The sequence below is a fragment of the Buteo buteo genome, chromosome 13, assembly GCF_964188355.1.
Source record: "Buteo buteo chromosome 13, bButBut1.hap1.1, whole genome shotgun sequence".
NCBI classification, from domain to species: Eukaryota; Metazoa; Chordata; class Aves; order Accipitriformes; family Accipitridae; genus Buteo; species Buteo buteo.
In genome coordinates, this window is record NC_134183.1 from 35,700,135 (window position 1) to 35,723,834 (window position 23,700).

Sequence of the window (23,700 nt, forward strand, 5' to 3'; positions counted from 1 at the left end):
GTCTGAGCACTCTGCAAACATTAAGAAAATAATTACCTCCCCTACTGTCTGATTATTTTTCATTATTCTATTGTGGGGAGATTTTTTTTTTTTTTACAGTATGAGTCTGTGGTGGATCTCTAAAATACATTCCATCTTAATACAGCAGTTGTACTTTGTGCACACAAAAGCAGGCAAGATAAACGTCAGACTCTTATCAAATTTCTTACTTGAAATTTTTCCTGTTCCTAAGCCCATGTCTCAGCCAGACACAGGCTCCAGAAGAGGCAGTTTTGGAGGAGGTCCACATTAGCCTTGAGGGTGCTCTGTCTAGGAATGTGTCTCCTAAGCTACACACTCAAAGGTATGCAGCGAGGTAAACTGAGCTCACTTCTGGTGGCGGTGGTGGTGGTGTGCCTTGGTCCTGTAGCACAGTTGTAGGTCAAACAAATACAAGTTCAAACGTTGTAGGACCCTTGTATTGATTGTTTTATGCCTAACAGCACTTCGTAACAATGTATGGTATTTTTCTAAACAGACAACATATAGCTACAGTGAAAAACTGGAAACTTTTTTTCTCAAAGGAAAGGCATAAGATAGGTTTGGATTATTTGGAAATTATTTACCTGGATACTTATGTTAGAATTATTAGCAGAGAAATAGCTAATAGGAATTTTTTTTCAAGTGCTTTAATAATTCAGGAGCAAAAATTTTATTCCCAAATCAATGGAATTTGTGCTTCTAAATGCTTTTTAAAAACAATTTATAAATTGCTATCATTACATTTCACAGCTAGATCCTCACTGAGATTAGCAGGTAGCACAAACTTCTCAAAATAAATGTTTCAGAGTGATTCACATCACTGAATCAGTGGCAGTCATGTCACCTTTTCAAGATAGATTATTCACAGCTATAAGAGTTAGAAACAGCTTTTTTAAAATAAGCTTGTCTCAGCTGAGTTGTCAATATGGCAACAGTGAGAGCAAACACTAACCCAACTCTCCTAGAATCTCCAGAACTGGTGAAAATGACTGAATAGTTTGAAACAGCAGCAAATTCTGTGATGGAGAACATACAACATAGATTCAAATTACAGAGCCCTGCTAAAAAATGCCACCAGTGGATGCTCAGCTACATTTTTACAGCCCATCATTTGCCTGTACAAAAGTTGTGGTAGTCAAAATATCATTACTTACATTGAGAGGATAATTTGAAAAGTCTCTTTTAATGTACACTGAAAAAGAATGTTCAAGTGTTACACAAACTGACACAGAGGTGCATTTAGAAGTGTTAGAAATTGGTCATATTTTTAATTTGGGGGATGAAAACAGCAATATCTTCTTGTTATTTCAGGTCCTACAGCTGCAGGTTCTGTTTACGCACTCTTAGCTAGCTATAGAAGTCCTGGTTAAAGGTTTTGTGGAGTATCAGTCCCAAACATGGAACTGAGTGGCAACATGCCTATCGGTATTCCACAAAAGTTGTATTTGGTACTTTGCTATCAAGAAATTAATCTCTCAGATTACATACAGATTATGTTGAACATGTTACAATCACAAGAAAAGCAAGAACAGACTTTGGATAAGCACAGGCAAATAACGTTACATACAACAATGAAAAAGGTTTGGGGTTTTTTTAAACATCTTTAGGCATGCACGTTTGGGTTTTTTTGTTTGCTCATTTTCTCCCAAAGTGCAGGAAATACAGCAGTACTTCTTGAAAAGGAGCACTTTTTTCACTAATCTTAACCATCTCTTCATTTAAATATATAGATGTCAATAAAAGGCATTATAACTGAGAGATAGGTACAGTGGACATATGCATCCTGGTAATCTAAGTAATATTGCCAGAGGATCGTAACACAACTTAGTTCTAGGTTCTTTCCCAAACTTATACAGGTAAATCTTCATTAAGATCCCTGGGTTTGAATATGGTCATAGTACAAGTGAAAACTCTTATACAAACTAATCCACAGTCTTTTCAGTTTTTACTAGAAATAGCTTGATGTCCTTTAAATCTGAAAGAAAGCTAAATACCAAAGGAACATAATTGAGGGGGTTGTTTTGTTCTTTTTTTTGTTGTAGAACGAGTTGGGTGTCCAATGTTAAATCCATAACCACCCTTGGCTAAAGCTCTCCCTCTCCCTGGGCAGTCCCTTCTAGGTACCTCTATCCTGATACACTATTTGCTGAACAGGAATTTTTAGCCTTTCAGGTTTCCCTTTCTGCCTGGACTCTGATCAGTTCAGTAGCTCCTAGGCAGGATACTCTGAATGGAAAGCAGTGGCACAGACACTGTTTCTATTGTGATAAGTTCTCTCCCCCATTTCTTCTCTGCTTTCCATTTTCAAGTAACTGAGTCGTACTATCAGAGCCCCTTTACTGCTCTGTAAAAATGCAGGGACAGGAGGAAAATTTTTTTTTAGTGCAGTAAATTATGAAGGAGTTGCACAACAGTGAAGGTACCTTTAAAATGGGAAGTGCTACCAAATGGACTTCCCATTGCTCTTCCCGCTTGGTATTTAACAATATAAATCAGAAGACTATGCAGCACAGAGAAATCCTCTTGTTTTCTTTGAACAGCCATTTCTCCTTCTCCTTTCATTGTACTTTGCCCCAGTGTTTGTTTGGGCTACTAATGAAAAAAGTTATACATTGAGTAACATATAGGCAACCTCTTACTTAGGTCTATAAAGAGATTTCCTCCTAATGGCTAGCGGTCTGTTCTGCAAGTGATCAGAAGACTTTTGCAACACATTATGGAGACCTTTACTACAAGATTCTGGAAGTAAAACGTGATCCTCAGGTATAAAAGAATTTTTGCCATAACACTATAATTAATTGTTGTGTAATCATATTAGTGGAGGTTCCTAGGAAATTAGCCTTTTCCACTTTTCTTCCCTCCACAACCTTTCAACTGGTGGAGAGGTAATTTTAAAGACATGAGATCTTATGTTTCATGAAAACAGGAGTCAAGCAGAAAAGACAGACCTTATTACTCATCCTTGCATATACACATAACACTTTTTCTAGACTCCAGTGACTCCAACCACAAGATCTGATCCATTGGAACTGGTGTTTTCTTAGCTTTATAGCTCACAGGACTACTTGCTTAATTTTGTAAGCAAGTGTTGCTAGAGAGCGTTGTACTATTTTATTAAATTATATGTCATGTTGGCTACCCTGAACTTCCTGTGGCATTTGACCACCTTAAATTGAATTTGTAGCCTGATCTCATTTTGACCTGCATGACATGTTCACAAAGCTTGTGAATTGAAATAATTAATTTTAGAAGCTGAAATGTTCTCAGATGCAATGGGTTTGAAGCAGTCTGAATCACTAACAGGATTTCCTTCAAAGATAACACTGCTTGATAAATCAACTTGTTTGCATTTAAACATGGTTTTGGTTTATTTATCCTCACTTCTTGTACAAATTGTTTCCAGAATAATGCAAATGGGATTGGTAACAGTGAATAACTATTCCATGTCTGTCTAGAAAGCTGGGAGGGTTCTAAGAGTTTATAGAGTACAACTTCAGTCCATTTATTTCTTACATTTTCTATTAATGTTTCCTTCCTGAATTTCCACTTAAGATGACAACAAGCCTTTTCCTTCTTCAATGAAAACAGTACACAAAACTTTAACGTTATTATATCTGAATGTCTCATGATCAATAACATACGGAAGTTATCTAACAGCAGTCGTCTCTGACTAATTTTCACTGAGGCTGTACAAAGTACTTCAGGTAATACTGATTCTAATGTAGCTGTCAGTACTGCTACAAATCTCCTATACTCTGTATTTAAGAACGGCATGTCGCTATGTGATGAAAAATCATTTCTATCTTTCTTAGCCTTTAAAGCAATATTATCACCTTCCTTCAGAGTATCAGCTAAAGGTTTGAAGTCCAGAAAATAACATATAAGATCAGTTAATTTAGGAAGAAAGTGATCTTTTAGTGCTTTATATAACTTAATCTCTGGATCAGGTCCTCTATTTGATTTGTTGCCCTCAGATTCTGCCTTCAGATGCTGAGCTTTAATTTGGACTCTAACTTCTCTAACCTGAGTCCTCAGAAGGTAATGTATTTTTCTGTTTTGTTTTCTAGTAGCTACTATAATACGGTTTTCTCTTTGACTTCTTACCTTATATGCTATAACAGCATGTCTTTTCTTCTCTGTCTTGCTGTACTTTTGTCTATGTTGATATAAATTACACACTATTTTTTCTGATGCTACAGCATGTAGTAGACACCCTAGGAATAGAAGCTTATTCAACATTTTCTTTGCACCTATATTTTTATACACCTCCAGATTGTTTATTTCAGAGATAAGAAATCTGCGTTCTGCATCCTCTCCCCTTTCAATTCCTGAAGTTTTCTCAATTAATTTTCTCTTCAATACAACCTTATAAATCCCATATAATGAGCCGCTAGGGAATATGCCATTATGGAAACATATCTGATTTTTGCTGGTTTCAACCTCCAGTGTGAGAAATAAGTTGAAAACAAAATTGTTTGGTTCACATTTTCTATGCCTCTGACTAACCAGACAGTCTCTTTGTGTTGTCAAGGCAGAAGAAGAGATGGACCATTTCATTTGGCCTCTCTTTGTCTGAATAAAAGAATACTGTAAGGAACCAGATAGTGATGTATAATATACTGGTGTGATCAACAAATGGTTATGTGCATAAAACAAATAAATCCTTAGGGAGGGCAGCACTTGTTCAGCCCAGACACCTGCCTGGATAATATTTTGTGTCAGGAATGGACCTGATGAATAAAATTCCTGACTTCTAGGATCTGAAATATCAACTGGTAAATTTAAGGTAAGGTTTAAATCTCCCTCAGTAGTGAGATTTTCAGAAGAATGCAAGACAAAAATAAAACCATCAACAAAAGTGTTTTGCTTGATATTAGGGATGTATACCAAACAAAGGGTAAATACTCTTCCTAGTAAACTTCTTTTAACCATTACCAATCTCTTTTTTTTAAATTTTCTTTTAATTTGAATTAAAATCTTGTGCCAGGAAAATGGCCAAAACACTAGCAGTGGTACCTCATCCTCATGTTGTCTTACTATTAAAAAAAAAAAAAAAAGTCAGTATTAGCTGGAGAAAGGTGGTGGGTTTTTTTCCTACATCTGGGGTAAGTGTATCTGAAACAAGCCAAATTCTGGACATGTATCACAGGTATAAATTTTGATACTATTGAATCAAGACAGTCCTCAACTCCTCTGGAGCAATCCTGTGAAAAAGGAAAATACTATCAAAAATTCAAAGTATTACCTCACACTAAAAACCATATTCTCTGTGCAGTGGAAAAAAGATTATTTCATATTTCCCATGCAGTAAAAACCAAAATTATGTCATGCTTCTACCTGTGCATTATTGAAAACAGTAACTTGTGAAAAATCTCACAAAATTCCAACAGAAATGATAGTGATTATAGTGATTTCCGTATAATTTGATACACCTTTAAAAACACATAGAAACTCCAGTAAGTGCAACTGTTTTCTCTTTATGTCTTAGTTGCAGTCTTCTCCAACACCTAAGTAAGCCTCCTATATCAGTCTACTTTCTTCTTTCATCTTGCTTACACATCATCCTCTACAACTACTATATTCTTAGGATTGCTCTGCATGTTGTTTTCCCACCATTCTTCCACTCCAATGCTTTACTCTGTTATTATTTCTGAAAAATAAACAAAACACATGCTTTTAATTAAATAAAACTTCCTCCCCTGCCTTCCTTATGGAGTTCAATCATTTAACTTTAAATATACTCACTGTTGCAGCCATTGCTGCTTGTAGTTTCAACCAGGTTGGCACCACACTCTGAAGAACTCGTCCTCGGAATAGAAGCTTTCCTGACCGTAAGAAACAAAAACCAGACAACAGGGAGGAAAAACAAAACAAAACAAAACCAAAACACAAACAGAGTGAAAAAAAGTTATCAGAAACAAATTAGTTGAATGATGCTACTGAAAAAAGTTATATGGATCTTCTGCAATTACTTTCTAATTAATACACAGCATTTTTGAGAAGCATGTATTTGAGGGACAAGAACAGAGATTAGAGGCAGGCACAGCATTCAGAACTGCATGGCTTTTCTCCTGAAGTTAATGTTCCTGTTTGTCTGATTTCTCAGGTCTTTATTTAAGCAATTAGTAGATATCACAAAATTATTTAATTTATCATTAACTCTCTTAGCATTTGGAAGTAAAATACCAATAATGGGATATTTTCCACACTTTCTTGAGGAGAAACAGATCTTTTGAATAGAGCTGATCTCTTGCTGTCTCTGTCCCTTTCTTTTAATAGTAATTAGACATCTGCTCTCTTGAGAAGAGTCATGAGCTATTCCCCTTGCTGTCCAGTTTGTGTCCTGTGGTGATATAACTCCTCCACAAAGTCTGTTGTCTTGGACTGCTTAAATGGCTTTATTCCTAGACCCTGTTGTTTTGGCTGGCTGAGTTCCTGTTCATCAATATACACTTACCTTACAGGTAATTTGGTATTTCAACATGGACTTATAATAAAGCATAGAAATGAACTGCAGATTTATTTTAGTTTTCCCTAGGGTTTTTTCTGTTCCTCTAAGCTGTGTGTGTGGCATTCAGGTCTCTACATATTGTTTTTAAATAAAAGCTGGCTTATGTGGAATCTATACTAATCGGTACCTTTCTTATTCTTCTTCCAGTAACACTTGTGCAATATGAGAAAGAAGGCCAGATGGACCTGTATTGATAGGTGAATTGCTTAGCAAAATAGGCCATTTGTTATCTCAGTAACAATGCAATAGCAAGGATTTTTGCATACATTCCTGTTTTCCCCAGGTCAAAACAACAGGCTTTATCGGTACTATTTGTTGGTGGGGGGGTGTGTGTGTGTTCGTTTCAAGATAGAGGGCAGCTAGATCTGGATTTGCTCTACTTCTACACGCTCTGCTCTGCTAACAGGTTATGCAGCTCCTGGGCCTAAAGCTGCACAGAAGCCTACTCCAATCCAAGACATTTTTTTCAGTGTTAAATAGTAAATCGCTCTCATAAAACCAGTTCTGATTTTATATATATATATATATGGATAAGTTTTACATTCACGATGTAAATATTTTACTATCTTTGCTAAAATACAATAGTTGGCATGATGCTGTATCTTCTAGTGACTCCCAGTAGTTAGAAATAGCAATAGTTTTATGTGCTGAGCTTTTACAGGAATGTAGCAAACGGAACTGAGCATGCTCTTTAAAGATCGGGATTCCCCCTTTGACAGAGAAGCGACATTTATTGCCTATGAAACAACACATTCCTGGAGAAAACTTGATAAAGTAACATAGAAGCTAATGTACTGAACTGGTTTTCACATTAATTTTGGGTGCGGACAGTACTATTATTATGAATTCCTACAACATGATATAAAATTGTTTTACAAAAGTCATCTTTGAGGAGACATAAAAGCATAGTCTTCTCTTTGCAACAGCATGCCTCATCATTTTTTCAGAAAGTAAATTAAAGCTACTCACTTTACTACCTAAATAATTATATTCTATTGACCTGAGACTCACTGAGATAGCTCTACAGTAGCCTTTCCTTCAGCAGGTTCCAGCAACAGGGGGAGGTTTAACCCTAGAGTACTGTTTATCTTTTCCAGTTTTAAGCTGCTTTTTTTTGTCACCAGTCCTTGACAATTCTCCCTCTTCCCTCCCTCCATTCTCTGCTGTTCCTTTCACTCAGACCTTCCGTTCCTTTCCTCTATCTTTGTTTTGTTCTACTTTCCATCATTCTCGCCCTCTAGCCATTTCAAATACTGTTTCTTCATTATCTTTGATTCTCTATCCTTCTCCTTGTAGGTTTGCTTTCCCAAACCATACCATCTTGATGAATCCTGGTAAATAATCAAGTACAGCATGAAATCAGCTTAACAGCAGACTGTTGGCAGATTGGAAAAAATAAATCCTTGGCTGATAAAAATGTGATGACTCATCTAAATATAAAAGGAGAATTATGTGCCGCTGTTCACCCAGAGCTTCTCCTATGCAGCTCTTTTCTTTTATCGGTTACTTTTACTATTACTTATGTTTTGGTTTTATAAGCACAGCAATGAAATCCTTTCTCTCCACCCTTGTATGCTGAATGGATTTGTTTGTAGGGAGCATTAAATGCACTTGCACATGCCTGGTCCTGAAATCTGCCCCAAGCAGCCTGAGAGGAAGAAAACTTGGAAAGGAAGGGGAGTACAAGTGGTGACAGGGACAAGAAAATAGAGCACTGATTTCCTACATTCTGAAAGATTATATGTATAATTTTAGGGATTCAGTTTCTGTGTCCTAAATTGCAATTAATATCTCCTCTTCTGCATCCCTTCAATTGCATTACTGTTTATACTAAAACCACGCTAGAATCCTCTGCTGAAAGAGCCACAGAAATGCTTACTAACACACAATATAGGGGAAAAAACTCTCTGCTTTCTGATTATGGATCAAACATAGTTGTTAATAAAGTGTAATAGTGGAAGCTTGATGGCACAATATTTCTCTTAACATTTTAAATTTAATATATCCTGTCAAGAGGACTAGTCAAAGATGACGCAGACTCTCAGCTAACCCTTACAAGCCCTAATTCTACTCTCTTCCAGAATGTTATGTTACAGGTGATAGAGCAAATTTGAGAAAAAAATAATTATAATAATGTTAATGACAGCTGCTAGCAATAATCCTTGTTTATACAGCTGAAAAGAGGAGGGCAGATTAAAATATCCACTTGAGACTCCTCTTACATGTTGGTCACTTCAGTCAAGAGATAAGGACTTTCAGATGTAAAGTGTTTCTTTTATAGATGAGTTCTCTAGCAGAAGATGATTGTGCTATATCAGCCTCTGAAGTGTAAAGGTAAGCCAGTTAGGTTCTTTTCTTTATACTAAAGAAGTTAATCATGATTTTATGAGATTTCCCAAGCTAGTCTGGTATGTAAGATAGGTTCAAGGGCAACTATGTTAAGACTGAGTTGCTGCCCTTATTATTTTTCTAATAAAGTGGCCCTACTACTTGTTCTGCCACTTAGGTAAAGCTTGAGTAAACTGATTGCCTATAAAGAAATAGAGTAGTTGAGGTTCATCTTCAAATTGTCAAATAAAAGACTTGCACAGACCTGTCATTGCTGTTATTCTAAGCTTCTGTACTTTGCAATGCAAGACTCTTTGACCTCAGTAGAGGTCAACTCAGTAGATGTGTCTCCAGCCTCCCCCTAATTTTACTGTATGCCAGAGGAAAGGGATCTCTTAACAGATGACTCTGAATTCTCTGCTCTGAAGACTTTTTTTTTTCTTTTCTCAGAGACAACCTTTACTTCTGAGGAAATACTCTCTGTACCTCTATGAGACTTGAATTAATTTTGCTTTAGTTAGTTAAAGCTGTATTCTATTCTAATAACTTTATAGTAATTTGCAAATGTTCTTTAGCAAACAACTGCTGTGGTGTTGCAGTGCTAAGACAGGATTAATTTAACTAAAATGACTAAGTTGGGGGCTATCCTCTACAACAAGGGTTTTTTTTATACAAACTCTGTTTTATCAAATGGTCTCTCTCTCTTCTAAATATATTCAGCTATGAGAAAAACTGGCATTCAATGGGTTTCCATGACAGCAGCTGAGGTAAAACTAGACCCGCTATTCCAAAGGTTGCTCATTGAAAGGCACTGATCAGAGAGGTTGATTTGGCAATGTGATTATGGGAGAGCAAAGAACAGAATTGCAAGAACCTTAGGTTATCATAACCAAGGAGAAATGCAGCACAGGAGAAAGAGGAAGAGGCTGCAAGTCTGTGATGGCCAAGAATTACAAGGGCTCGTACGTTGCCTCGTAAAGGCATAAATACATTTTAACAGTATATGACAAAATGAGCTCTTACAAAAACTGCTGTACTCTAAAAACAAGAGGGGACGTAGGAGGTTGACTTGCATACATAAATGCAGAGAGTAAGTGAAGACAGTAAGTTTGTTTGGGTTTGGTATAAAGTGTACTGATATACTGTACTGATATATGTTGACTTTATTCCAGTAACTGCTTACGTGTTTTCATTCAAAGTCCTCATATGCCTAAAATGCTACTGCAGCACGTGCTGTCTAGCACTGACATCTGCATGCTACTCAAACATGGATCATCCTGATAAATGAGTTAGTCCTCTGATATGTTCTAGATGTTAGTTAGTTAATAAACATCTACTTGGCATTATTCTTGAATTTGATTCTTTCCTTAGTTTTCCTTTTTAAACCAGGAGCTGTAAAGGAATCGTGACCTAATGGCACCAGTTGGTTTGGCTGCCAGTTCAATGCAGTGGAACAGTTTCTGATCCCCAATCACTTTGGTAATTTGCTTCTCCTTCTCAATCTTTGGACAGCATAAGGGTTGACTAATGTTTTAAAATGTTAGCACTAACTCTAGGTAGACTGTAAAAATCTCTCAAAAATGGGTGTACTACATGTATTTTTTTAGAAAGCAGTTATAAGTAATAGCTTAGAAAAGACATTGAAGTAAAGCCAGGAACAAGCCAGGAAGTAAAATAGTACGAGCAACAAGTTGAGACATCCACATTAATTATGCTGAATAACCATACAAACCTTATGGATAATTCATTACATACTTTCACATTCAAATAATTAGTACATGATTACCAGAAGAAATTTCTACTTGATTAAATAGCTTCAGCACTCTGAAGCACTTTTACCTGCAAAAGAAGTAGAATGCTCCAATTACAAGAACTCCTAGAAGAAGAAGTGAAGCCAAGAAAGCTGCAAACAGGTCACCTTTTGTTTGGGACTTGATGCTGGGCAGCAAAACTTCCTCACAACGGGCTCCTGTGTAATTCTCAATACACCTGGGAAACCAAGTTTTATTCAGATTAGATGATAACTTGTCATCTAATATGAAAAGCACAAAGGCTTCTTTTGGTCTTAAGTGGAGAGAGAACTTGTTATAGTGTAATTCAAGGTTTGTATTTGCTTCACAGCATATTTTCTTATGGAATTTCCACTCACCTTGTATTTCTGGAACAGAGGGAATTGGGCATGTTGGGCATCAATTTTATATTCTGATCCATACTGCTTTTATATATTAAACCATATCTTAATACATTCACTGGATTAGCAATATACTTCACAATGGTGTACCCCGCAGTTAAATCTGCCTCCTGCACTGGCAGAGTTAATTAATTAAGTCCGCCTCTTTAGTGTTAACTGTGTCATCCCACTGGTTCTCACACAGTAGTCATGCTTCTTTTTCCCCTTTCATGTAACTTTCTAGCTTGCTTTGTTGAAGAGCTAGTACTGCCAGCTAAATAGATCAAGGAAGTGGGAATTCATTGAGACACAGTACACCTTAAATTGCAAAAGTACTTTATGCAGTGTAATAATTCATGCTAGAACATGTTATATGCTTGGTGAATGACCCTCTCTTGGAGAGACCTAGCTAAAAGTCTTCTCTACTATGCTTATTTTACATATTGAGTTTCTGAAAACTTCTTCTGAAGAAAGGATTAAAATGAATATGGTATTTTACCATGGTAAAATGGTATGATATTTCATTAAAAATAAGTAAAATGGCTTAGTAACTCATATTGAGTCAAAAATGGATAGGTTGAAGCTAAACTAATCTTCATTTGTCTTATGTTTTGCACTTATTCTGCTAGGCTTTCTTAAGGAATTTATTGCATTACAGAAAATGGAATGCACTTCATTCAATCACGACATTCTGCATGTGCTTTTTATGTATGTAAATTTGCTTCTCTCTTTGTATTACTAAAGATCTTGCTCCTTCTTGCTATTTCTGGCACTGAAGTCATAATAATCTGTGACATAAGCAATTTCAGGCTCCAGCTGAGAAAAATGGGCTGAACTCCGTAACATACTTGAAGTTCTCAACTGCCATTGGCAGCTGCAAGGTATAATTTCAGATGAAGGATAAGAAGGCGGAATGGGGAGGAACTGACAAAAAAGATGTATGTCTAGTATATCTAAATAAGACAAATGGATCACTGTGAACATATGAACATGCATGCTTGATGTGACTCCCAGCACCACTTTCTGTAGATTATGGACCACTATTTCAGTACTACTGGTATAAACTACTGCACAAAGAATTACTACCATTTCTTTTAATTCTTTGCCTTTGGAAGTAAAATAGAAGATTTAGACACTAGAAAAAAGATTTAATTATCATCATATATTAAAGCTGTGCAACTGATCAAACAGCCACCATTTACTAAGGACAGTGTGAGACTTTTCAAAGTTACTATGTTTGACTGCTGGGAGAAGGAAGGGTAGGCAGACTGCTCTGATTGCTTGAGATAATGTTCCAGATATTTACTGTAAGTATAGTGGCATTTCAGTGGCCTATTTCTGAAATACTGTAGAATACTTTAAGAATAGAAGTGTAGTTTGAGTGGGGCATTGTTCTCTAGCAAGTGAGGGAGAAATGCTTTGGAGAGCTGAATAGAATAACAGGGATAGAAAATGGAATATAAAATTCATAGAAGTATTCTTGAATACCAATGAAAACTAGAGAATAATGCAAGGCTAAAATGATACAGAAAGAAAAAATAAATAGGTTTTGGCATCAAATTAAGGCTCATGGAAAAGTTCTAGAGAATGAGTGTAATGGGAGTAAGTCAGTAGCCTATAGAAGAGAAAAATGAAGCAGGAGTAAGAAAGACAGTCCCAGCTGAAGAGAATTGCATGTAGTATTTAGGTAAAAGGCTAGGGTTAGAGAAGTGTTGTGATACAGTAGAGTGAGTTGGCATGAACAGTGCATGGAAGCCATACTCATGTTCTGCAAAAGACCATGGAAAAAAAACTGGGAGTGTGATGACAGTGTAGCAAAAAGGTCACTGAGATTGTAGCCACTTTCTCCTAAATAGAAAACAGAACTAGATGCTTAAGATAGTCACAAGTCTTCAAGAGGGAAAGGAGCCGGAAGGTCTAAGACTGTAAGGGGAAAACTAGAGCCAATATGGATCCAAGGTTATAGCAAAGGGAAAAAGACCTACACTAAAAAAGCACATATAAAACTTAAACATCCTGGATGCTGAACCTATTAATTCTTCCTGGACGTAACAAAAGTTTTAGAAACATGTTTTCCATGACTTGCCAGTTTGATAGTATCTGTTTAACTGTGTGCAATGGATTAGGGATTACAAAGCTACCCATCCACTTTCTCTAGGCTGACCTGTTGACACTTGCTGAAAGTGATTCCATGCTATGTAGAAAATACTGCCATATAACCTAAAAATGATGGAGGTTTTCATAGAAACAAGAAAACTGAGATGAGGTATCTCTTGGTTACATTTAAGTAAACAAAATTATAGCTAATGTGACCCTACCAACAGGCTCTGCTACAGTTAGGGCATTTCTGAAAATCCAGATGTTCAAATATCAGCTTGCACAAGCTTTTATAAAGTCATCAGTGCTGATGTACAGACAGGTGAAGGACTATGTTAAATATAGAAGGAACCGATGCTTTAAGACAAGCCAGAGAGCGGAAGATTTCTACTGTAAGTCCTTTCCTAAAATTGGTGGGAAGGAAACTAAGCAGACTTCAATAATTAGCAGTGGAAGTCACTGAGAAGATCTGCTTCTCCTGTTGCATTAGCAGAGCTCTAATAATTTCAGTGGAGTTACATGCACAGTGACTGCAAGCAAGACAGAAAAGTAGTCTCTAACACGCATGTGGGCTATGAACATAATCCAGACTGATAGTATCTAAACAGTCTCTCCTAGAGGTAGTCAGTCTTATTATACACAGCCTTAAAAGTCAGTAGCAACTCATAGTTTATCTTGTTTATAATGGATGCCTAAAAGTACAGCACAAGTTAAGCATGACACACTGGCAGTTGTTAACATGGCAAGCAACTGTGCTTCTGCACTTGAATGAGTGAGTGCAAAAGACAGAGAAGCCTGCTTGTAGCCTATAGTAAGAGGGAGTTACGCTAATAAAGTCTTGTGGTCACTAGGCCAGGTGTTGCTGTTGCGCAGCATCATCTGCATGCTGTTAGCCTGCTGTTTCAGCACATGCTGTCTGTTGGCTTTAAATGGTCCTACTATGTAGCATTCCACAGTTGATTTTTAAAATGGAAAAAATGTCTTTCCTCCTCTAAGAAATTAGAATTTCTAATTCAATCAGAGTTGAAAGACAACAGCCTTTAAATGTTTGAGGAAAAGCTGTGAGACTAGAAACTCCCATTTTCAGATAGCATCCAGATTTCTGCTTTCCTAGATGCCTGCACATGCATGCACACACGCCCACACCTCTTATCAGATGGTATGAGCCAGCCTTAACTGTTGTATACAAACTTACTATAGGAGCTGTGCTGAAGACAAAACACTAACATAAGATATGTAAAGAAACCCACAGAATCTTTCAACATAGGATACTAATCAAAACTACCCACATCAGCATGAATACAAGGTGGAAGGAAATAGACTGCATTGGATAAGATGTCAGGAGATGATGGGGGGTCTGCAATTATATTGATCCTTTACAAACTAATCAGTAAAGCATAACAGCCCTCCAATAACACAAGTCATTACTGCTGTCATTTGCAGATGCAGTTCATGAGACAGTGCAAGTGATCTACTGCCTGTCTGATGAAGGTAAGGTTTCTTTCTCTTCCGGACTCTTAAGGTGGGCATCATAAGCCAGTATCTGACAGACGTGAAAAACTGAAGTAGTAGGATTTGAGTCAAATATGCACACAGACTCACATTGCTTAGTATTATACTATAAGAGTCTTGACTTCAGTTTTCATTTAGTCTTCCTTTAGTCAGGAAAAACCTGGATGCTTCTTGGTATAAAAATTACTTGCATGTAAATACAAAGCTCTAAGCAGAAAAAGACAGCTAAAAAATTATCTGTTTGTCAATGCAATTCAGATTACATGGCTGATAGCTTCAAAATCACCATAATCTTCAGTCTGTAGCAGGCTCCTAGAAGTTGTCCTAATCCATACACTATAAGGGCATCTAGTAAGTATGAAAAAGAATTTAAAGCCAAAGTGAATAAGCAATGGCAAAGTTAACTGGAAGACCTAAGCAGCTTTTTAAAAAGTTTTGTGTTCAGAGGAGCTTCAAAACTGTTACTCTGAAGCTGTATTCATATACATAAAGAGTGAAATAAAAATGCTACTACTGGAGAGAAGTTGAAAGAATGGGTTATTTTCCCCTAGAACTCCCTTAGCTATGTGTTTATATGGCAAGCTTAACCATATCTGGCAGTGACATTAATTCTGATCACTAATACTTTTCAAACACATAAGATAATGTTACATTTTATATTTTATGTCCCATTAAGAAAAATTTTAATTACTGACTTTTTTTGGCTATATTTTTGGTGTGTATTCTAACTTTTGTTCCTATTTTCAAGGTAAAAGCAGAACTGAAAAATACTAATTGGACACTTAGTTTTCAGAAGAGCCTGGGGTATGCAAAAGTATAGTTTTGGAGGCAGAGAAAAGAAAAGCCCAGATGAGTGGGAAGCCCTTCACTGGCAACTTGCAGTGTGTATATTCTGAAGGCTTATGGCACAGCAAATATATCACTCATGGGGACGTTTGAAAAAGAGAATGAAGGACCCATCTCAGAGAAAGAGCCAGACAAGGATGGGGTATATAGAAAGTGATAAAAGGAATATGCAGGGGATTTATTGCTTTAGTATAGGAAAGGTGGAGGAGAGATTGGATTAAGGTAGAAGCAAAGGAAAGGGAAAGGAGAGAGATCCTTTAACCATACATAGGAATTTCAGGGAGATTTCAAAGGTCTGCCTCTGTCCCTTGCAGTACTTAGCTGGAACGCACTGCCCTCTGCAGAATATCATCCCTTCCTCAAAAGGAGAGCATTCACTATTAATTTTTGTGTGTACTGCCCTCAGAAGCAGAGAGGCAGTGTTTGTGTGGTCTTATACCATCTGTATTTAGTCTGAAATACAGAAAGAAGGCTCTCAGAAATCTGCCATGTGTAAGACAAAATGGAAGTACCAGAGCTTCCCCTCAGACAACCAAATCTTCACTTAATTCTGCACTGCATTAATTAATGATTATGGGACAGCTATGCACCAGGTGCTGAGGCAAACAGCTTTCAGCCACATGTTTTATGATACACCTGAGGCAGCTGCTTTTCCATCCTTCTCCATTCTGCTGCATGTTTATTTAGTACATTTGAGCATTCCTGGGTTTGAAGCTCATCTTGTTTATGGTGACAGGTGTGCCTTTCGCTGCTCAGAACATTAACTCATTGTTAGGAAAGGAATGAGGGAAGATGGCAGCTGAGCAACTTCATGTTTCAACACACATCGGCTGTATTTAAAATCTGCTAATGTTGCACGGGGGAGGGGGGTCAACTAATGTTTTGTTTCTATTAAATCTCTGCCTTACATATATATCCATTTCTGAAGGGTAGAAAACCCTGAAATTCCAAAAGTAAACAGTGGCTCTTAATTTGTTAGTGTGCTACAAAATATATATTTCTAAAGAATGATGCAATTTTCCTAGTTACATTGTGAAATTACTTCCAATGATGTTGCATCAGGTAATCTGGACTAAGTTTAGCACAACACATTTGTGTAAATAAGTAGCATGTCAAGGCGAATGTGTTTTAAGGTATTTTTACAGTTTGTTAGTCTGTTCTTTCTCCATTTCCCCCTTTTAATCAATGCTGTACTAACAATCATTCAGCCTTTGATTCTAAAACCAATTCAATTTTTCTGTTGGTGGGAGATGATCATTTGAGAACACTTGGAAGCTTTAGGTTGGATTTGGCAGAAACCTGCGTCAAAGAAACTTTGCGCAACTGTGTGATGATGCCAGTCCTGAAGTTCCAAAGCACCAAATATTTTTCTGAATTCTGCTGAATAGTGATGCATTTTTTTCTGTTGTTTCTATTCACATCACTGCTGATTACTAAGATATCTGTGTGTAAACAAAACCTTTCTCATCTATAATTAGCCTTCTCTGATTAAGGAACATGCTTGGAATGAGGACATGCTTAAATAGAATGCTGCTATTTAAATACCCATATAACTTCATAATCAACCACTAGATACAGAAGAAAAATACTTGATAATTTAAATGCAATACGGTTGCCTGAGTATAACAGAAATGCTCTTAAGATGTTACTTTTCTGCTTCAGCAGATTATAAAATCCTCTAGTACCTGAATTACAAATGACTTCATTTGGAGCCCTTTTAAAGTGGAAATTACCTACACTGACTAGTTTGTGATCCTGAACAATTAATTGTTTTGAGTATTTGTTACTTCATATTTACAGTTATTGCATTAAATACACCTTCCTCATTACATAGTCTAGCCATAGTTGAGAGGGTGCTTGGAAATTGTGTAACTGATGCTGTTTAGTCTGACCATTCTTTTTTCATTTAAGTATTTTAGTATCAATAATATGGGATTCCCTCTAGGAAAAAAACATGCGTATTTCAATGTGTTTTACTTTTTGTGTGTGTAGTCATTTTAGATCGCATAAGCTTGCAAGGTTTAGCAGTTAGAATAAATCATCATCATACAGCACTTCTGAGCTTTATCCTTAGTTCTGGATCTGACTCATTGTATGATATTGGACAATATGCTTAATGACAGTGACATGCTGTGTATATTTTTCAGTGAGCGTTTACCACAAAATTGCCTCTTCTCTCCTCATCTACTAGATGAGTTTACATGCTTGAGTTGTAAATGTTTAAACTGAACTGTCCCAAACAAAAGAAAGAAATACTTTAATTAGGCATCTCAGAAAAGATTTTGTTTCCTTCTTCAACTGTTTCATCTGGTTATCGTTAGTTATAGCTCAAGACTGAAGAGGGAGCAGAAGTTGCCACAGAAGAAAAAAAAGGTAATATCCTTAAGTGTATGTAATACGCATCTGAATGCCCATTATTATGTTAAGTAAACCCATTAAATTAACCATAGTTTATTTCAATGAACAATAACTCAGTAAGTGCAGAACCATGAAAAATTAGAAGTTAATTTTGCATCTTCTTATGTCTTGGTAAATGAGAAAATAAAAGGATAGGGCTGTGTTTATGCAAGAAACGTATCCACATGCAAAAATAGGAAGTGCTTCTTTTCCAGTGTGCTACATGGGCTTCAAAAAGAAGATTGGTCTCATAAATGAATGATACCAGTGTGCTACATGGGCTTCAAAAAGAAGAGTGGTCCCATAAATGAATACCAGTGTGCTACATGGGCTTCAAAAAGAAGAGTGGTCCCATAAATGAATGATACTAAGAAGTATCTCTATTTGCTGCCTTGATATTTCTTTATCAAGTGGTCTTTGACTGTCACTGAAAAGCTGCCCTTTGAGTAGTATTTCAGCGAGATTCAGAGAACATAGTAAGTCTTGAATTACATTCTTTTTTCCCCCCTTAAAATATTATATTGCTTTTTGTGCCTCCTCATTTTGTTCAGGTCAGGCCATTTTATGTTGTAAGAATTTTTGCACTATAATTCATCTGGAAGAAAAACTGGGAATGTACTTTGCCTTTCTGAATGCCTTTCCTACAGTATATACTCCACGAGGCAAAGGGTATTTTGTGCCTTTCTGTATTGTAATGAGGGGACGAAATATGGCTCTAAATATAGATATCTTCCTGAATGCATATGTAATTGAGTACTGTTGCACCTGTCAAACAAGTATACACGTTTATTTCTCTCCTATTGTCATGCCTCTGCAAGCTAGATAAGTAATCTGAGCATGAATTACTGAATTTGGAACAGCCATAGGTAATAGGTATTTTCTTTTATATAATGTTTTAACAGTAACTTCTTAAAGAAGCAAAATGGAGAAATAGTCTTTAGACAGCTACTGTCCAATACTTAAACACACAAACTTTAGTTTCACTGACCTGCAGAATGGACTGGATACAGTAGGAATCATATAACAAATCCCTCCATTTAGACAAAAAGATCCATAATTGGTGCCACAGAGTTCTTCATGATCTTAAAAACAAGACCAAAACAAACACAGAGAAAAATAGAGACTTCTGTATTGCTATCAGTAAAAGCAGATCTTAATTATACTTTTGGGGAGTGGGGGTGGCTTCCTTAGAAAAAACCACAAAAACCACCAAAACAAACCACCACAAACAAACAAAACCACCCTATGAATAAATAAGGTACCAGTCTTGCTTTCGAGGCCAGCAACATATAGTACTATCTACCTTGCAGAATTGTTTCATGTAACGATATGCAAAAAGATCACAAATTTATCACCATATCAGACATGAAGCACCTAATTATAGGAATAGCTGCAAAATTTCTCTTGCAGTGAGAGGAACTTCTGAATTCTCCGTTACTTCATTTGCCTTTCATGACCACAAACCATAGTGAGTACAGTGATACACACGATGTCCTATATGAAGCCTGGTTTGTCCTGTTCCAGTGGTACAAACTATCTTTAGCTTAACTAGCTTCTATGGGAGAGAGTCAGTACAGATAAACCCAGAATAGTCTCAGGTGTGGACCTGGACATTCTGAGACTCCTTCAGGCTGTATTAAGAGCTGAATCATAGCGCAGTTGAACAGCACCAGGTTTTCCCACCCCAATTTTTAACAACCAATGGAGGAGCGAGCCTATGAAGTGTCACTTATGTAGAAGACTGCCTGTTAAAATGTGATTTCCACAGATCTCAGAAAGGCTTTTTCCTAACTCAGTAGGCTTCTTATATGAATTGTTAGTGTGTTAAGCACAATTAGGCATTCTTATAAAACCCCAAATAAAGGATACTAATGTTGGCACTTGTAGCAGCAGTTGTCCATTTTATGCTTAAAAAGAATATCTAACTGTACCATTTCACTCTTTTTGAAAGCAGTCTAAATTTGGAAGTTGGACTGCATATATTTATGATACATTTAATGCATCGGAAACTCATTTTATACATATATGCATATATATTTTTATATATTTCTTCAATCTTACGAAACCACAATATCTCAAAAGAAAAATAGAGCAGTCTTCTGACATCACAAGTGTAAGAATCATGTGTTAACTCACACTTTACGTGTTGTTTTTGCTGTTGTTTCTCCCAGAAATTCTGAAAATAAGAATTCTGCTGTCTCACTATTTATGTATAGAAGATATGTTCTATACAAAATATAGTGTTGTCTAAGTGGAATCAAGATTTTAATTTTCTTATTTGTCCTTTCAAGAAAGAGTTAGGGTTCCATTTATTCCTGCAGAAAAAAGTGAGAAGTGTGGCCATAAGTCATTCTACCCTAGCAGGAGCTTCTACAACTTTGTATACAAAATAAACCTGACTTTTCTAAGAGTAGTAGAAAAGCATAGCTACTTCTAACCCTGTGCAACAAAAACATGGTGCATCCTGCTATGCTCTAGTCCATCACTAGTAATTCCACTCTCCCTTCTTTTCATACATTCTTCCATTTCTATGATGGCACATTGACAAAGGAGTGTGAGTAAAGTCCTTATATTAAGATGAAGGCAGTTATACCACAGAGCCCAACAGGAATTCAGTTTCACGTTCATGTTACCAAATTGCTAGCATCCAAATGGTAACTGGACCTTTTTGCATGTGTACAGATAAATTGGGGAGCTGTAGGAGGGAGGGAGGTAAGGCTGGAAAGATTGTTCATGTTTGACCTTGTTGCATTGGCTCAGGATGTGGCATAACAGAAATGTGTGTTCTGCCCTACCTTGTTAGAAGTTAAGTGAAAATTTATTTTAACTCTGAAGCTTTCTGTGCTTGTCTATTGGGCAATTCATTTACGGGAAGTTCACTATTGAAAGACTTTTAAAATTATTTTGCATGGGTAACAGTATAATTGCAATAGGAATAAAATGGTAACAGAAAAAAACCAAGCAGGTTTTTAAACAGGAACCATAAATTATTTTGTCTATTCAAACACAGTAGCAGTGGAACTTCTGTGACAGTGTAATTAAATTGAAGACTACACCCCTCCTTAAATGAAGAGAGGATATTGAATAATGAACAGTGTATCAGGATATCTATACAATTAGAAGAATCAAGAGAGAAAAAGCAAAACTCTCAACTTTGACCTGCTCTCCACTCTATTAAGCATCTGAGGGAGTTAAGTGTTGTTGAAATTCTACCAGATGGAAAAACAAGATGATAGAAGATAGGCCCCACAGAAAAAAATCCCTTTAGACGGCTCATGGAAAGCCTTCAAAGAAATTCTCATGAGAATTAATGAGAACTTGTTAACCTCCTTAAAATCCTGCCTTATGGTTCTATTTCTTTTCTTCATCTTTATGCAAAAATAGGCCTGTCTCACACTGGCATAGTGGTAGGGTACTGAAGAAAATTAAATGTCTCAAGTCATTCAGGCCTCAGAACATTCGGGAGAATTATTATCTCACTGTTACGGTGTGATCTGTGTATTAAGGACCAGCTCTGCAGCCCAACTAGACATTTCTGTTCTGGCAAAATACCTCAGACACTCTGTCTTAGGCCTATTAGAGAAAAGGGAGAGAGGTGGAGAGAGAGAACAAAAAGTGCCTAGGAAGCCTTCAAAACCTTTTTGATTGTAATTACAGACAATTTCTCTATAGGCTACTTCTTTTTAGAGCTAGACTTCTTTCCAGTACTAAGGGAAAAATGGTAACCCTAATTTTACCAGTAATGAGATATTTGAAGAAACCTCTATGTCCGTGTAGATCAGGTGCCCCATTTTCCATCCAATTGTGCTTTTCATTAGTTCTATTTTGTGTATTAATACTTTGCTACTACTTATTGAAAGTACCAGATTAATACAGTATAAAGTAGATGACAGAATTATGAAAGAGAATAAAAGAAAATTCAGGATGCTCTAACGCTGCTACAATACAAAAAATATGTATTATTGTACTTCATACCCACTTTACTGAAATGCAGTAGTTTGGATCAAATTTGAAAGCTACAGCTCTGTATTTATAGACAGGAAACTATGAAAGCAACAGTTTATCCCTTTAGATTTATAGTCAGTGATGCAAAAGAGTATACTGGAGAATCAGAAGGGGTTCAATACAAGCCAAAACCCAATTACATTAGCATCAGTGAATGTGTTATGATTTTTGTGAGGTAAGTCAATACCTTATATTAATCTAAAAATGCAAATTGTATGCTTTGAAAGTCAAATATATACTACATTCAGACTACCATAATCAAGATACAAAAGTTTAACAGGTCAAGTGACGATGGGCAATTAAAAAAAAAATACAAAAAATTTAGCATTTCAGTTAATACAACTGTAGAAACTCTATCAACATATGTTCTACAGAATATACATATATATATATATGTATTTGATATATCCTTCTATGTGAGAGTAAATAAAGAGAAATAAGACACAAAAGTTTCTTTTAAAAAAAGTTGGGGTTTGGTGGGAGAAGTGAAGAGGAATGAAACAAGACTGTTCTTTCTAGCACTAGACTGTGAATACTTAAAACTGACAGAGGTAATAGCAGCCTCTAAATACACTGATTCTCAATTATTCTTTTTGAGGACATGCACAAAAACCTGTCCCTAAACTATCTTGTCTGTTTGCATTTAAACTTTTGTAACCTGACTGTCCTATCTATTAAAAAGAAAAACAAATAAAGGCTCAGCACCACCTTAACCCCCGAAGAACCAAGTCAGCCTTGATAATCCACATGTTGACTCAGCTGTCTTGCCTAGTCCAGAGGCTAAAATACTACAGACTATCTAATCCTGAAGTCTGCTAAAATAAAAAAGGTAAGGGAGAGGAGTGGGAAATGTTGACAGAAGATAAAGGGGTTGATGCATGCTTCCTCACTTATAAGCAACTTTGGACTGTATGCTAATCAATCATGAACTGTGAAATATTAGGATTGATCAAAGTGAACATCTCCTTAGACAATCTGTACCACTGACTGGTGAACTCTAGTTTGCTGACTAGTAAGTGATGACAGCCCTACAGACCAGTTGTGACAATCCCAATGGCAGCTGTCAAAATCAATGCAATTTTAATGAATTCTAATTATATATGTATACACACCCAAGTAAAGACTTGGAAGAAATTACCTGTTCGCATATTATTCCAACAACAATTTTTATTCTTTATGAGAGGCTATTCTTCCAAAGCGGCACCTAAAGACAAACATGTAAATTTAGCATGTAATTTTTAATCCTAGTGACTTTTTTCCCCTGAAGAAATAGCTACTGGAATGCATCTTTCAGTGTTGCTGCTAAGACATTTGTTGTACTTTGACTGTAATATACTGTTATATTATATGTAAGTTCCATTAATTCACAGTTAATGGCAAACATTCAAGTCTACTGTCAAGTTCAGTGAACCCCTAAGGGCAGTACTACAGAGTAAAACCAAATTCACACTAAAGCACATTTAAACAATGAATACTTTTTTCAAACTGCCATGTTTATTCAGAATTGTAATACCTGATGCTTTTAGGCAATCTATATTATTGTTTCTGGCTAGCTAATTAAATTGGCATTTGTACCTTGAAAGACAGTGCATACAATTGAACCAGTCCTCAGACTGATAGTTATTCAGTCAGGTAAGATCTTGGTGGTAGAATTCTTGCATTTCACAAACAAGAACTTCCCAATCTGTAATTTCTCAGAGAGAGTGTGTGTGTGTTTCACATGAGTGTTTCTCATGTCTGGATGTCAGGTGAAATTAGTAATATAGGCCATGAATTTAGCAGAACCCAGCAAGGGCAAGACTTGTACAATTAT

The 23,700-nt window shown here is 36.4% G+C and overlaps 1 protein-coding gene across 1 annotated transcript in view; it reads right to left on the minus strand.

Moving 5' to 3' along the window:
• Positions 1-262: 262 nt before the first annotated feature.
• NRG4 (neuregulin 4) overlaps positions 263-23,700 on the minus strand; it is a 28,354-nt gene continuing 4,916 nt past the window's right edge. The window contains exons 3-7 of the mRNA XM_075045585.1: positions 23,026-23,091; positions 18,871-18,964; positions 10,700-10,849; positions 5,767-5,846; positions 263-5,671 (exon numbers count right to left, since the gene is read on the minus strand). Coding sequence (XP_074901686.1) covers positions 5,655-5,671; positions 5,767-5,846; positions 10,700-10,849; positions 18,871-18,964; positions 23,026-23,035 — 351 coding nt within the window. The 5' untranslated portion in view covers positions 23,036-23,091 and the 3' untranslated portion in view covers positions 263-5,654. The remainder of the gene's footprint in view (positions 5,672-5,766; positions 5,847-10,699; positions 10,850-18,870; positions 18,965-23,025; positions 23,092-23,700) is intronic.